Genomic DNA, 16625 nt, shown 5'->3' with positions numbered 1-16625 from the left:
TAAGTAGGTGATCGTCCAATTTGCCATTTCCAATCTTTGCTGCAATGAGTCATTTTCAGCCCTTAGGTGCTGAATGATCTCCTTTGACTCTAGGCTAGGAGAACTGATATCAAGGTCAACAACCTCTATGCCTGGAACACCTGATGGCCCCTCATCAATCTTGGGCTGCTTGCCTCTCTCTGGTACCTGTGCTGCTGTTGGAGACGAGGCCCCTTCCACCTGGTGTGGAGATAACACTCGTGGTGCTGATGAAGAAGGCGAGACCCCTTCCACCTGGTGTGGAGAAAATACTCGCCTAGCTGATGCAAATAAGGCCCTATGGCCTCTCTGATATGTGACCAATGGAGGGGAGCTGACATGTCTGGTCTCAGGAATATCATGCTGCTGTGAAGGCCCTCCCTCCTCATGAACAACCTCAGGGGGTGATGATGCTGATGCTGTGAAAAAATCTCGAGAGATAAAATCCTCCCATGGGATACCCTGCTGAGCCAACTGATGCATGACCACAAGCTGGATCAAACCATAATGATAGATGCTCCTGTGTCGCTGTGTTGGGCTCTTTCTCTGCACCAAGGGCACCATCTTCTCAATATTCTGGCACATGAAAAATGGTATGTTCATCATCCGTACCCGTGTGAAATGCATCAACAAGCGAATATGGTACGAATACAAATATGCAAATCTGCCCTCACAGGTGAAATAGCGCATGATGAGCCTCATCAAGGGAGCATACTCATCCCTCAAAAATCTGAAGGGAAACATACCAGTTATGTACCTTATGTAGGCAGGTTTAATGTAGGGCTCATACTGAAATCTGTCCAACAGTTTGCGCTTGTTCCACTCTTCTCCCACATTGGGTATCCCTGTTGCTTGAGCAATAATTTCAGATGACAATATAAAATCCACCCCTGCAAGATTTACATGCCCATCATGCAGATGCAAAACAAACAAGCGGGCCAATTCCCTATGGTGCTGAATTTGAGAAATCCTCTCGCAAAATTCATAACATGAGAGGTAGCGGAAACATGTGACTGCAAGTGGACAAGCCTGCAAATAGGTCAAAGAGGTGGACTCCTCTCTCAGATGGTGACCACTCTTACCACCCTTGTGAGGCCTCCTTTGTATCTCAACTTCTGGTGTTGACTCACGGTCATCACTTTGCTCATAGTCAGTTTCGGTTTCTGACATGGTTTCAAGAGCAAAGTGGCTGAAATGTACTGCTGCTTCTGCTCAAATGACCTGCTGTTTTTCCCTGTTTGAAATGCTGCTTCAAGGGGACAAATAACACAAGGGAGATGTTAGGGAAGGGAGACTTCTAAGGGGAATTAGGGAAAATACATGAAAAAGGGAATTAAGGGAAGGAATCATGACATATACAACATCATACCATTATCATTTGCAAGGATTTTATGGGAAGTAGGGTTTAAGGTTATATTATTGGATTTTAGGGATATGGGTAGGGTGTTGGGCCTTTGATATTTTTTGGTAGGGAGATTAGGTAAAAATGATAAGGGAGATGGTTGGGATGTGGGGGAAAAAATGGGAATGAAAGGGATGACCTTGAGAGCAGCAAAACAAAACCCTATCTCTACTTGCATTTTGACATTTTTAAAGCAAATATACATGAACCTCTCATTTCAACTTGATGGCATTAAAACACATTTCCCATGCTCATTTTTCTTTATCAAGCAAAATACTTTGATGATCAGAGGCCTACCTGCAATCTTGAAAAATTTTGGGGTCGTTTGGCAGTTTACTGGCGATTTTTTGTGGATGAATTCCCAACAGGTCGCGCGCAGGTGCTGACAGGTCGCGCGCGCCCAACAGGTCGCGCCAGTGTATTTTCCCAACTGGTAAGACCCCCCTGACAGGTCGCGCTTGCCCAACAGGTCGCGCGCAGGTCTTGACAGGTCGCGCGCGGGCTCTGTCCACAATTTCACTCAATTTCTCTCCAAATCGCTCTTCACAATGGCTTTGAGGCAAATGATGATCAAATGAGGGGAGAGAGGGGCTTTATAGGCTTGATTTAAATTAATTTCCCCTCAAACCCTCTTTCTAATGTTTTTAACTTGACACTTTTTCAAAATTTAAATGCTGCTGACTTTATGGTTTCTTTTTGTCCTGAAATTGGTTGAACTGATGTTTTTTCTTGAAAATTTTTGCAGGGATAGCTTCTGAGGAATCTTGGCAAAGGGGACCAGGGCTGCATGCTGACTTTCGAAGAATTTTGAATTTTTACAACTTTTTACAAATATGAAAAAATGACCTTGTCTTTAAAAACAGGGTTTTTAAATCCAAGGTAAAATTTAGCTGCAAAAGATGAGATCTTTTGAAGAAAAACTTTGATAGTCCTCCCTCTGGCCTGCTGGGCATTTATTGACTTTTAAAGACATGACCTTAAAGACAAATTGGACCTAAACCCTAGAAACCCTAGACCTAGGACTTTTGACCTCAAGACAAGACAAGTAACCTTGAAAGAGTTTATTGACTGAAACAACTTGATCCAACAGTGCCAAGAGGGGAATAAAGACACTAGCTCCTCCATCAGGGTTATGGCATGCCTAATGGAATGCAATGAAATGACACTGATGAGACAACTACTTATGCAAATGCAAAGAGTTTTGATCGCTGATGGAGGGCTACTAGACCAACTCTAACACCTCTAAACTGTGTTTTGACCTTAGTCTTAGGAACACCATACTGCTATCCAAGGAACTGCTCTGCTCTACACTTCAAACTCTTCCACTCGCCTTCTATTTGATATGCATTGTCCAGTAACTGGTCAATCTAGTGTTGGTCTTTATATTGATCTTTGTTATGATACCATGTTAAATTTCCACGAAACTTTGCAACTACGTAGATGAATAACTAGAAAGTTGAAACCTAGTTTTACTTTCACCAAGATACTAGGTCTCTTAACAATTCATATGCAGTGAAATAAAAACACGGAGATAAAAACACACTTTTTCTTAGGAAACCCAACAGGGAAAACCTGCTTGCTTGATGTGGCTATTTTATTGATTGTTCTTGAGCACTAGGATCTATTACAAAGCAATATGTCCCCCTTGAGAAAGTGTTCTACTTCTCACACAAATCTCAGTGTGATCTTGGCCTTCCTTAATCACCACTTGATCTTTGTTCTTGCACGCAATTGATTCTCTACTGCCTCCTTGCCTTCTCTGCAAACCTGTTCATTTCTATGCACTAGAAGCCTCATCAATCCTTGTGCACTTGGGCCCCTTATTCCTTGCGTTGATCTCCTATTTCCTAACGCACTTATGTCTCCTTTTTCTTAGCGCACTTAAGGTCCTAATTTTTAGGTCCCCAACTCCACACAACATGCGCACAACCAATTCTCCTAAATTCTAGCACACTTGTTCCTCCTATTCTTTAGGACACAATTCCTTTGCTCCACAATCAACACTCTCTCTCTCAAACTCGTGAGCTTGCTTTGTCTCACAACCTTGTGCACAAAACAATTGGACAATCCTTGTGCCTTCATCCTTCTTTTATAGGCAAACTTCGATCCAAGCAACTAGGCCCAACTTAATTTAGAAATCGAGCTATGATAGCAAGTTAACTAAGAGTGTTACTCGCTCTCCTTCCAATCATCACTGGAGTCATTAACTTGTGCTCTCTCCAATCAACACTGGAGATATAACTCGTTCTTCCTTCAATCAAAGATTGGAGACTAACTTGCTCTAACTAAACTGCTAACTAGCACCTTGTTATGTAGTCAAACTGATGAATACTCCACTTAATTGAAGCTCCAACTCTATGCATGCTAACTTATGATTATTCCAGTAAGCTGAAAATAACTCATCCTAACTGAAGTCTAACTCATGAGGACAACTCGACATCTTCACTCGCTAAGGCACAAGCTAGAAGACCTTGCTCGCTACATTTTCAACAGATGGGCAGCAAACAAAGATTCATTTGTGTGCATTGAATCAGGTTTTTCACATACACTAAAGATATATAAAAGAATCCTTTTCAATTCAATAACATAATAATTTGCTTAGAATTTTCATTGTTCAACAGATAACTGACAATTGCCTGGTTTTTCAAGGTGAAATTTGACTTAGATATGGTAAATACATAAAATTATTTTTTTACGGTTTTTTTCGTAAGGAGAATGAAACACAAGACAAGTACAAAACAAAACCAAAAAAAAAAACAACCCGATATGACATACTTAAACAGAAATACCTAGTCAATAAATAGCATACAATTGCCAACAACTATCTAAGTGTGGCCTCTGTCTAATGTCTATGTCACAACCAGCATGCCACATTTTTTATTTTCCTTAAAATCCATGAGAATGGCAATCAAACATGCTTTAACACACCTTTACTGTTCGCTTGCTGTACTTTTCAATATCTTCCTTGACCCCTGTCTATAAGAAACACAACAGATCATGCTCCAGATTCAGCGTGAAATTTATAAAAATGACATTGATAGGCACATAAACAAAAGATGAGCAGCTTTAATGCAAAGCATTATGTCACAATTGGCATAAAATCTACCTCAATGGCCTCAGCTAATTCTTCCGATGCATCTTCTCGCCGAGAATATCTATGCACAAACCAACAAAACAAATGGTGGTGCTAAGCAAGATTACCTAGAAATGACGATCTCAGTTAACATTTAAGCATCTCAAGGACATTGTATGGAATATAGAGACTCTAGAGATATCAGATTTGCAAGACTGTGAAGCAGCCAAACTACACTGTAACTTGTAAGTAAAGAAAAGTTCACCGCTTTGCAAGTTCTTCCTTTTTCAAATCCGGGGCTTTCCATCAAAAACATACCTGACATGCAAAAAAAACAAGTACTACTACCATTTAATATCGAGAACATCCGATTTCAAAGCAGATAGTAAAAACACTGATTACAAATGAGACCATTTTCAGTTCGTCTTCCCAACAGACAGAAGGCCAGTGTAGATTCCTACAGGCCATGAAAATAGATTTCGACTTACACAGGCTTAATCCCAGCTTCTAATAATCTAATTGTCCGAGTGAACATACCCTGCAAATGGCTGCAATAAACAATACAATTTCAAATCTGTTATTTACTTAGTTGCCATTTTATGAGGATATGAAATTTTAATGCTCGCAGTCGATCACATTTCAGTAACTCGTTCCCAACAATTGTTTAATATTGTTGGAAAGCCAAAAATGAGTAATTGCTACCTTGTAACTTCTCCAGCTTCATTTGTGAGCGTTTCGTTACCAACTCTGCCCACAACAATCTGCAACATTAAAGCCCACAATGATAAAATCAATATATTGGTTCCAGCGCTGTTACCAAATCATGTATGACACCTGGCTACAGTAAAAGAGCATGATGCAACAAGTCAATCTGCTTGCTATTAAAACATTAAATTACACCCATGTTATAAGCGCTAATGCAAGATGGTTGGGAGGGTACAGAGGCGTGCCAATTAATAAAGATGCTCATACTAGCGGCTTGGAGTAAAATTCTACCAACACTTACCAAGAATTGGTAGATGCTCATACTAGCATCAACCGCGATCTTCCGACCAAAGTAGTTCTCTAACTTTTGCTCCTTCATGGAGCTCGGCGCATTGTCAGCCAATAACTTCGTTAAACCCTGAAATCCAATATGTAAATGCTGGAGTTATCTTCATTCTGGGAATGAAAGGGATGTAGTAAAATAAAGAAAAAATAAAAAGAAGCTGCACTCATACTGCATTTGGAAGTTACAGACATATAGCGATGGATTTACTAAAATAAAGAAAAAAAGAAAAAGGAGTTGCACTCATACTGCATTTGGAAGTTACAAACATACCTTGATTCCCATTGTGGTAACGAGATGGTTCAGAAAGAATGCAACTAGGGTTTATGGCAAGGTTTTTAAATTTCAAACCCTGACGAATTAAAAGAGACTGGTCAAGTAAAAGAGACTGGTCAAGTTTGCAGGGTTTCCCGCCAATGGGGATGTTACATAAGATGAAGACTTCGTTAAGTGCAAGGGTTTTGATGGATCCTTGGCAACTAGCGGGACAAGTAGCGTTTTCGTGTCAAACGATTCACATGCAAATTGAGAACTGTTAATTCCTTCCTCGTCACATTTTCATATTTTGCTTAGCTTGAGTGTGATGAGTGGGAAGGTATTTTTCGCGCGTGGTGAGCCTAAATGTGATTTTTATAATTAATATAGATTTATTTCACTTTTAAATTTTTTTTTAAATTTAAGACATGAGTGTTGTTGTTGTTGTTGTTGTTGTTAGAGGATGATAGAAATTAATTTTGAATTTATTATGTATCGGAAGCATTATAGTGTATTAATAAAATTATTTTTTTAAATATTTAATAAATTATAATGATTTTATTTATTGGGAAAAAATTGTGAATTATTGCATGATTTTTTTAGTTCCTTATAATTATGACGAAGTTCCCAAACATGAATGTAGACCTTGGAGGGGCTTCTTACTCCCTATAGACTTTAAAGTTATTGCATTTTGCATGATTGTCTTAGTTATGGAGAAGGCCCCAAAATCTTAAGCGGTAAAGTTTCTCAATTGGTTGAAAACATTCCAGAGGTCTTTTTAGTTTCATCATCTCAGTGAATGGCTTTCGCTTTGGGGGAACATGACTTGAATTGGAAATTTACAAGCATTTGGGTCATCGCCCAAATATATGGCAACTTGGATTCAAAGGAATTGACATGTTCGAATTAAATGATAACTCACACACTACTTCTATGGAAGGGTTTTTAATGCATTCTTATTTGAAGCTCAAGAAGACAAAGTTATCATATTCCATAATGGCTCACATATCTTTCACACTCAAGGTATGTATTTAAATAGTTGGACGCCAAAATTCAATATGAAGCATGATGTCCCATTTGTTGTTCTAGTATTTGTATGACTTCTACATCTACTCCTGCATTGTTGGAGTGAGGATATTATGTGAAGCATCAAGGACACATTGGATAGATTATAAACAAGTCAAAGCTTGGAGATGGAATGTTTGTATGTATTAAAATCTATGTGGAGTTTGACAAATAAGGGCCTCCCAAAAGCAAGCTTATTAGCTCTTAATAATTGGAAACATGTCAAGCCCTTAAACTACAAGCATATTTTACCTAAGGTGGATGTGGAATAACAAGTTGTCTAACTGACCATGACTTGGAATAAGTTGTTCTTCTACTTGGCTTAGAATGCATTTTGCTCTCTTGGTTTATGTAATTTTGTATGTGGAAAGCTCAGCTTCTAGTTTAAATTCTTAGACCCTCAAGTTAGAAACAATGTGGGCAATATGAAAATTTTTCTTTTGCGTTATTAGTTTGGCCTCCCCAACAGCGTATCAAAGCCGTCCATCCATGATGTAATCAATTTTTTTCTCAATGTAATCTAATATAAATCCTTTGAACTTACAAAAAAATACAAGCATATTCCATTTAAATGCAAAATATGCCATGAATATGGACATTTTGCAAAAGAAAGTAATTAAATGTGCAAGTTAGTGGCAAATTGTAAAGGATAAAATGAATCCTAAGTAGACAATCACCGATCTGCAGTCCAGACCTGCTCCTTCGACCTTTAGCGATTTAGCCCCTTCTGGATCTAAGCATGCAAATCTTCAACAACAAATGATGGAGATCCACCTAAATCAAGGCATCAATTAGGTTCTAAAGTCTCCAACTTGCATCAAAGGAGGCTATTTGAATGACTAAACAAATAAGTATGAAATTCTATCCCATAATGAACCGATCCTTTTCTCTAAAACCTTCGCAACCTTGACCATGAAACCTTCCTATAATGTTCCCTTATAGTGGGATTGGTTTGTTGAGTCAAAACATAGTGCTTCCTACCAACAAGGACACCATTTTAGATCAATCAGATGAAAGAGACATTATTCCATAAAAGCATTAAATCCTCTCATGTATTTTAATTAGAAAAAAGGTTCACAACAGTTGAAACAGGAGCATAAGAAGAAGAGATTTGGAGGAAAAGTTACCCAAGAAAGCCAACATGAATGTAACGAGAGAAAAGCATGAAGAAGTGATCAATAAAGAAATGATGTTGGGGATCCAAACTAATTTAGATGGAACCTTAGCTATCAGATCTTGAAATGCTAAAACAACTAGATCAAATGCTTTGTCACAAAGTGGAAAGCAAAAGGCCCTAGTTAAATAATGAATATAGTCTCCCAGAAATTCAAAGTACTTGGTAGTAGATTCAAAGAAGAAGCATTAAAAGACCTTATTTGATAGAAAAAATTGTCATCCTCCTTGTTAGCTCTTGAACACTCCCTAGAAGAAAAGTCTTGACCTTCCAAAGGGGAATGCCTAAGGCAGTTATTAATTAAGCCACCATTAAGAGACCATATCTTGATAGAAAAATCTACCATCCTCCTTGTTAGCTTTCAAACACTCCCTAGAGGAAAAATCCTAACCTTCCAAAGGGGAATGCCTAAGACAACTACTGAGCAAGGCAAGACCTTATTCGAATAGAAAAAAATTTCATCCTCCTTGTTAGCTCTCGAACACTCCCTAAAGGCAAAGTCCTAACCTCCCAAAGGTGAATGCCTAAGGTGGCTTTTGCTTAGTAGTTGCCTTGGGCATTCCCCTTTGGGTGGTTAAGACTTTTCCTCTAGGGATTGTCCGAGAGCTAACACTCCTCTAAGAGATTAAGTTAGAGGCTTTATAAGCCTTAAAAACATGTAAGTTGTAATGAAATAAATGTGAAGGTATAACATCAAAGTCAAGGGGAACTTCAATGGGGGTTGTGCACTCTTTGGAATAGTTCTTTCTTAGTCATGGACCACACACATCAAACTCAATAATGGATTTTAACAAGACTTACTCATCAACAAACTAGAAAGTGTTTCAATATTTTTTTAATATGTATATGCATGTAACATATAAGGAAAAGGAAATACGTTGGCATTATCTCTTAGCCTCAAAATACATTGATATTATGACAATGGTATTATCGTGACATATTTTAATGTCATCTTAAATAATAAGGGAAAAAGAGGAGGAAGTATGATTATGAATCCCTCCAAGGAAAAGCTAGAAGACTTTCTCGCCAAATTGGATTTGGTGGACATAAAACTAATTATGGGAAAATTTACTTAGAGCAACAAGAGGCTTGGATCAGGTTACATTGTAGCAATATTAGATAGATTTTTGTTGCGTGACTATTCATTACTATAGGACATCACTATTACATCTAAAACCCTTACTTTAGTGGTATCAAATCACAGTCCCATCACTCTATATATACAAGAAACACCAAACTTTGGACCATTACCATTCTAATTCAACCCATTATGGCTACAAGGCCTTGTGCTAATGAACGAAATTGTAGAGGCATGGCAGATTTTGGTTGTAGGATCCCATGTTTTTATTCGAGAACATAAGTTGAGAGAAGTCAAGATTGTTCTATGACATTAGGCCAAATAGTATTTCATCACCCCATTAATTGAGAAAGTGCACCTAGTAGCGCAATTGGCTACTATCTATGAAACAATGGATCAAGAAAATGTATCCAATGACCTTCAAAAAATAGAGAGCATGATTTATCAACACCTTCACAAGGTGCTTGGGATGGAAGAGGAATCTTGGTAGCTTTAATCACATGGCCTCAAGTGAAATTCTAGGGACCAAAGCACAACTTTCTTCCATAGACAAGCCAAAGTATAAAAAGAAATGTCAAGGAAAGAACTCTAAAGGATGGAAAATACAAGTAGCTTTTCGGTAATCAAAGAGGCAATCAATATTTATTTCGAAGACTTGTATCATGAAAAGGAAGGCCTCCTGTCTATTATTATGGTTGTCATGTTGGTGAATATCCCATGTGTAATTATGCTTGAGGAGAATGTAGGGCTAATGAAGCCAATTGAGGAATCCAAGATTCTAAATGCAAATTAGGGTTTAGATCCTAACAAAGTGTCGTGCCCTAAGAAAATTTTCAAACATTTTTACAAAGGCCATTAAAGCCTCATCAAAATTGTTTAAAGAGAATTCTTCAACATGTTCAAAAGTCTAATAAAGTTGGGGGAGGCACAAATTTCTCCTTTTTATCCCTTGTTCCAAGAGAGGTTAACCCATCCACTTTCTCCAAGTTCCACCTTATACACACAACTCATTCTACAAAAATATGTCAAAAAAATTAACAAATAGGTTTTTAAAATACATTATCTAAAATTATCTTTGAGAATTAAGGTGGATTGATGCAATAATGGCAAATAGGTGATAACATCATCATGGTCTAGGTGTTTATTCATATAAGCAAGGAGAATAAAAACAAGGAAGTGATCATCTCGATAGAAATGACTAATGCATTTGACATAGCAAGACATTCCTTTTTATTTGATGTGTTTATTTAAATATGGCTTATGATCTTCTTTTATTGAATTTGTTTCAATATGTTTAAGAGCTCCTTGGATTTCCCCTTTGATAAATGAGAGGCTTGCCTCTTTTAAAAAAAAACTATAGAGGGAGTTGGGGTCTAAGTCCAAGGCAAGGTTGCTCCCTTTCCCCTTTTCAACACATCATCTTAACATAATCTCTAAGTCGAAAGCTAGAGGCTGAGTGGATTTATACAAACCTTTTAGGAATCAAAATAGTCAAGGGAGTTAAAGGTCTAACCACTCCCAATTTTCTAATGACACTCTTCTTATAGGGGAAGCATCCAACATCATTACTGAGATAGTTAATTGGGTTTTGAATCTCTTCGTTGGTGCCTAGAGAGAAAAGGTAAACATCTTAAAAGTCAAATTTTGGGATGCAAATAAGTTCTCATCCTCTACATTCAATTTCTATAATTTTGCAATTTCCATGTCAAGAAACTTGGACCTCATTTAAATATTTAGGCATGTCAATATCCTTAAGAAACCCACCGATGCAATCATGCCAAAACATCGCTAGCAAAATCAAGTTGAAGTTTCAATGGTGGGGATCTCAATGGTTGAATCCAACGAGTGGAGTGGTCCAAATCAAATCAATTCTCATGGCCTTGCCAACATATTAATGTTCATCCATGTTAGCTCCAGTAAGTATAGTGCATCGAATCACCCAAGGGGTGAGGACATTTTTGTGGCAAGGAGGGAAGTCAACAACAACAAAAATATCATTTGATAAATTGAAAATTTATAAGAGCCTTCATAGCTAGAGGTGGATTGGAGATCAAAGATCCATCATTCATGGATTTAGCTCTAGGAGCAAAGCTACTACAAAGAATAATAATTCATGGGTTGGACCAATGGAAAGAGGTTTTGTACACGGAATACTTCAATGGCAACCATAAAAAAATGCATAGATAGATTGTTGATTGATGTTAATGAATTCACATCTAGAAGCTACTCAAGGTTGCAACCCCCATAATTCAATCTAGATTAGCTTGGGTCTCCAACAACGGTAAGTATATTCCCCTTTGGAAGGACAATGTGGTGGCGAATCGAGGTCCAAATAAATAAGCGAGTTGCCTTCTTGGAAAGAATGGATGGAAAATCAATATCTAAACATGTTCTTTGATATCCCTATATGTTCAGATAAGATAGGTGGTTTGGAATGATGGTGGCTCGAATCGCCACCATCTCAACTTTCCTCACTTGTTCAAATATTCCTTGAAGGTCTCAAAGGGTGTGTACTGAGGGACTCCAAATCCATAGGTTGTAGAGGCTAGCAAGCATTAGAGCATAGAGTAAAGGATGGATATCTTTGTTAATTGTTATCTATTCCACTTCCTCAACATTCTCCAATTTGGAACTAGGTCAAGCATAAAAAAAAATGGTCGACGATGGTCCACGCTAAGCTAACGATAATAAATAATCTCATAAAAATATGAATTCAAAGAGAAAATTGATGTATATTATGTCCATCCAAAGAAGAATCCACTCATCATTTATTTTTCTATTGTAATTTTACCAAGCAAGTTTGGTCCATTGCCTTTATTAGTTTGAGTCATTAAATGCATATGCCTTATTCATGGATATACATGCTTACACTACCGAGTAAAATATACAAAACACTTCAAAAAAACAAAGCTATTTTTAAAAGAATATGAACTGCTCTCCCAGAGTTTTAATGATGGAAAATATGATTGGCTCGAAATAAATTAATTTCAATTAAGAGCTTGATCCACCCAAACCATTAGCCACCATGGGCAAAGGCTTAGTCTCTTGCTAATTGGATTTTAATTGTATAACCCATTGTGACAAATTCTTAGTACTACTCAACAATTGTTTTGTGATAACTTGGAGGCCTAACATACAACACATATTCATCCAACAAGAGAGAAAATTTGCATTTTTGGGATCTCACTCATTGGAATTCAGCATCGATAATATGGGTATGTTTTGAAGGAGGCTAAAAATATTAATTAAGAATATAATTGTGCAAGGAAAGTAGGAAGAATAATTAGATCAAATTTCGATAGTCCTAATGTTGAACTGAAGAAATGACATCCTTTTTAACAGCCTATTACCTAGCTTTTCACTCATTTTACCTTATAGCTCACTCATCCTTGCTCTATTCCACTATTATTCGCTGAATAATCAACCATCATAGCTACATAGAAACTAATCAGGTAAGAGTCCAATATTTTCTCAATTCTATGTGTTTTACTTTAAAATTTTGGCTCAATTTGCATAAGTTATGGAAATTAACACATTCTACAACCTTGTCAATATTATGTAGTTGAATCCAAGGTTCAGGTAGACTTCGTGGAGGACAAATCAACACGAGCATATGGATAGATGCCAAATCATGCCTACATGTTTTTCCACCTACTGGGCGCAAGCAAAAGTTCACTGGTTGATCACAATGGAAAAGTCAAACGTTTAGTCAACTATGAGATGGTGCATGAACTAGACCTCTAAGGTTACTTGGCAGTGGATTAGAATTTCAAGCGAGTGTGATAAATCTTCAAGGAATGAGTAACCAGTTGAATGATGATGTGCCTAACAATAACAATTTCTATAATTCACTTCCTTGATAACAGATCATAAAAATTAGAGTTTCAATGGAAATGAAAGACTAAGTGTCATTCATTTATATGATTTCTAGCATTCAGTTTCTCAAGATTGTTATTGTAAAAGACATTATATATATGCTTCGCTGAGAAGCAAAGAGACTTGATATATTTTTATCTTTCCTTTGGTTAATGTTGGCTCTTTTGATGTACGCATTATTCTGTTAATAAAATTTTCCTACTGTTATGATTGTGCCTTAATGGGAAGAGTTCATATTTGATCACTGAGTTTTGAGTAGTCTAGATCTCGTGCTTCAGCAGGAGGGCCCCTTGTTGCATACGAGAAGTATAACTTAACTTCTTTCATTTATCCTTTATTGATTTCATTTACCTTGTTTCAATGCTTTGTTATTGACATTATTTTATGTAGAATTTCACTCATTCATTTCTAGTTGTTTTTGTAAACTTCAAGCACTTGAATAAACACTCGAAAACTACAAAACATTTACTAATCCTTTTTTTGATCAATTCTTCATTTTTACAACGATCCTTAATCTCAAAGTTATATATGATTAAAAGTTCTTGTGCAACATCGTAGATATATCATGGGTTTAAAAATGAATGAATTCTAAAGTTTGCATGCACACACTTGATTGGTTTTTGTTTGCTTTGGTATTTTCTCAATTTCACGCAATAATTATAGTTTGCCTTTACATTTCATAAATTAGAAAAATGTTTTATAATATAGTTTTCCTTTTATTTTCGATAGATCAAAATCTGCCTTTTTCTTCCATAGATTAGAAGTTGATTGCTTTCATAAAAAATAAATTGTTTTTATCATATTTAGATTAGTATTTCAAAGCTTTCATAGAATATATTGTTTTTACTTTTCATATATTACAATTTGAAAGTATAAACCATTTGATTGCTTTCCTAGAAGTTAGTTTGTTGCTCTTAGATCAAATTCATTGCTTTTCATAGAATAACCTATTCATCCTTTCATAGAATTGAAGTAGTTAATTGCTTTCATTGAATGTGTGCGTGTTCTGCTTAGATTTAATTTCTTAGATAGAATTGCATTGCACTTCTTAGAATAAATTTTGCATCTTTTAATCACCTAATGTTTCCAATAGTATAGAATATCATTTAAGCATTGAAATTGGAAAGTTAATCACCTAACACATATAGTGTAGTGTATTTCCTAAGTGTATGGACTTGGATTAACATTTTAATGTAAGTAATTTAACACTCAATTAAATTACCCAACACTTGTAATGTACATTATTTTATTAATTTCATCACAATATGTTATGTTCTAATGGTCCAGATGGTCAACAAAAGAATAATTTAGCAACAATGCATGCTCGAACATAATTTATTTGTGAATAAAGCTTTATTTATCTATTAATTTAGAACCTCTAATTCTACATGTAAAGAAAAACATAAATATACCAAACATAAACTTATTCATATCATTTTTATCTAGCTAATTTAAAATTGCTTAGTTAAAATAGTTAGTATAAAGTCACCAAATTGAAAATGGCTTTACGTAAATTATGGATCACTATATATCTAAAAACAATTATATGAAACACAAAGAAGTTAAATTTTGGTGATATGTATATCATAAAAGAAATCTGTTTATACAAATGCAAATATATTATTTTATTATACCTGCAGGCATGGTATTACGCATTCAGTTTTGTTTTGACTTCGTATTAGTTTGTCTTTGACCAAAAATTTAGATCGCTTATCCATAGTTTAACGTTGGGAATTCATTTTTTGTTATTTTTTATTATTATTTAAATCTAGTTATTTGTAAAGTGATTGGTTGAGGCCTTATTATGGGTTGTTTAGTAACTTCCATTTCCATTAGTTACTAATTTTTAGTTTTTAGTTTTATTTCCTTTCCTTTTTTTTTTTGAATTATAGTTTTTTGTCCATGTTGACTTATTATTATATTAAAAACATATTTCGATAAATTTAATTAAAAAATTATATACATTAATAAAAAATAAAACACACACACACACACACAATTTTTTCCCCAACGAGAAATCGTAATTTTCATTGATAGTAAGAAAATTACATATTGTAGATATGTAGATACAGTGTCGCATATGCTATATAGTGAGGTTGTTCACCTATAAAAAAGAATGTATAAAAAAGATTTATGAATCTCCACGCAGGGAGTACAGTTTTATCTGCCTTTATATACAGCTAATATGATCGAGATATACATATGTACTGATAAATTATACAAAAAAATAAACATGTAAATCAGGCCCCTCCGGGCCAGTTAAGCTCTGTAGTCCATGTATGGACGATGGTAGTATTGATAGTGATCACCGTCCCTCTGCTCCTGAATCATCCATGTACCACGAGGCCGGTTCGCAGCTTCCTTGGATAGCTGATCAGAAATCTGGTTGTGTTCCCTGTATATATGGCGACAAACAAAGTGATCAAAATGTGCAATGAAACTGTGTGCCTCTTCCAAAATGGGTCTCAGAGAATATGCATGACAAATAGATGTATTGTTTATCCAGTTGATAACATTCTTGGAGTCCCCAAAGATTTGGATATTCCTGCAATGTTTCTCCATGGCGAAATGAAGGAGATGTTTGAGGGTGATCAACTCGGCATAATTATTGGTGCCCCTTCCCAAACCCATTTGGATTTTAAAGAAATGTGAATTAGAGAGGTATAGGATAGCTCCCCGCCCCCCACACCCTTCATCTTGGGCAGAACCATTGAAATAAGCCCAGGGGTAGTCTCGGTTGATGGCCTCAGGAACAATATTCCTAGTGGGAGGAGAAGCATCGTCATCAGGGATGGAATTATAGGTGGCCAATATGCGAGCAGAGATAGAGGGCCAATTAGGTATGGTGCTCTGGAAAATATATTGGTTCTGTGCTATCCAGATAGCCCAACAGAAAAGGAGGGGAAGGTTTCTGGCTTTGTTTGGGACAGCCGATGTCCACCAGGATAGCCATGCATCCATTACAGATGTGCCCTGCCATCAACTATGGATATTGATGGCACGAAGGGTTGTATTCCACAGATCCACAGTGATCGGGCAATATAGGAAGAGGTGATCAATTGTTTCAGAGCTATTCTTGCATATGCAACACCAAGATGGTCCGTGAAAGGCTCGCTTATGTAGGTTGTCCCCCGTGGGGGCCTTGTTCCTGAGCACTATCCACATGAACAGTCGTGTTCTGGGTGGCGCCTTAAGTTTCCACAGTTGACTCCACCAATGCTCAACAATCGGTGGGCGATGGTCTGCAGAGATACATAAGTATCCTTCCTTTGGAGAGTATTTTCCATTTTTTGCATGGGCCCATACAAGCTCATCTTCCCCCTCTGTAATCCTAATGTGCGATTCAGTCAGAGCAGCAATGTATTCTCCCCAATGGTGATGCCAGATCTGTGGGAGATGTAAGCAATGAGCAGTCTTCCATGCCTGTTGGAATAGAGAGGTATGCGCTGGATCCGCAATGTGGTTAATGTGAATGATACCAAAATTGTTGAGTAGGAGGGTCAGTTCCTATGGGAGCCTGTGTGAGTTGCCGCTACCAATATAAGGATCCAAACCAATGCACATCGATGAGCCGGACTGAATTTTCCATGTGATCCCATCTTGGATGAGAGGTAGGGAGTTTATTACTGCTTTCCA

The 16625-nt window shown here is 36.7% G+C and overlaps 1 protein-coding gene across 1 annotated transcript in view; it reads right to left on the bottom strand.

The window, feature by feature from the left end:
• Positions 1–6138, bottom strand: part of LOC149248355 (flap endonuclease 1-like) — a 236807-nt gene extending 230669 nt beyond the window's left edge. Inside the window, 8 exon segments of the mRNA XM_089458406.1 lie at positions 4349–4396; positions 4527–4575; positions 4759–4792; positions 4795–4811; positions 4982–5041; positions 5196–5254; positions 5500–5616; positions 5815–6138. Of these exon segments, the coding sequence (XP_089314532.1) occupies positions 4349–4396; positions 4527–4575; positions 4759–4792; positions 4795–4811; positions 4982–5041; positions 5196–5254; positions 5500–5616; positions 5815–5826 (396 nt within the window). The 5' untranslated portion in view covers positions 5827–6138.
• Between the last annotated feature and the right edge of the window lie 10487 nt (positions 6139–16625).

This window comes from Pinus tabuliformis, chromosome 7, assembly GCF_031772625.1.
Source record: "Pinus tabuliformis cultivar Carrire ecotype Pingquan chromosome 7, CPIR1, whole genome shotgun sequence".
Classification (NCBI taxonomy): domain Eukaryota; kingdom Viridiplantae; phylum Streptophyta; class Pinopsida; order Pinales; family Pinaceae; genus Pinus; species Pinus tabuliformis.
The sequence above is the reverse complement of the archived record's forward strand: the minus strand, read 5'-3'. Positions and strand labels throughout refer to the sequence as shown.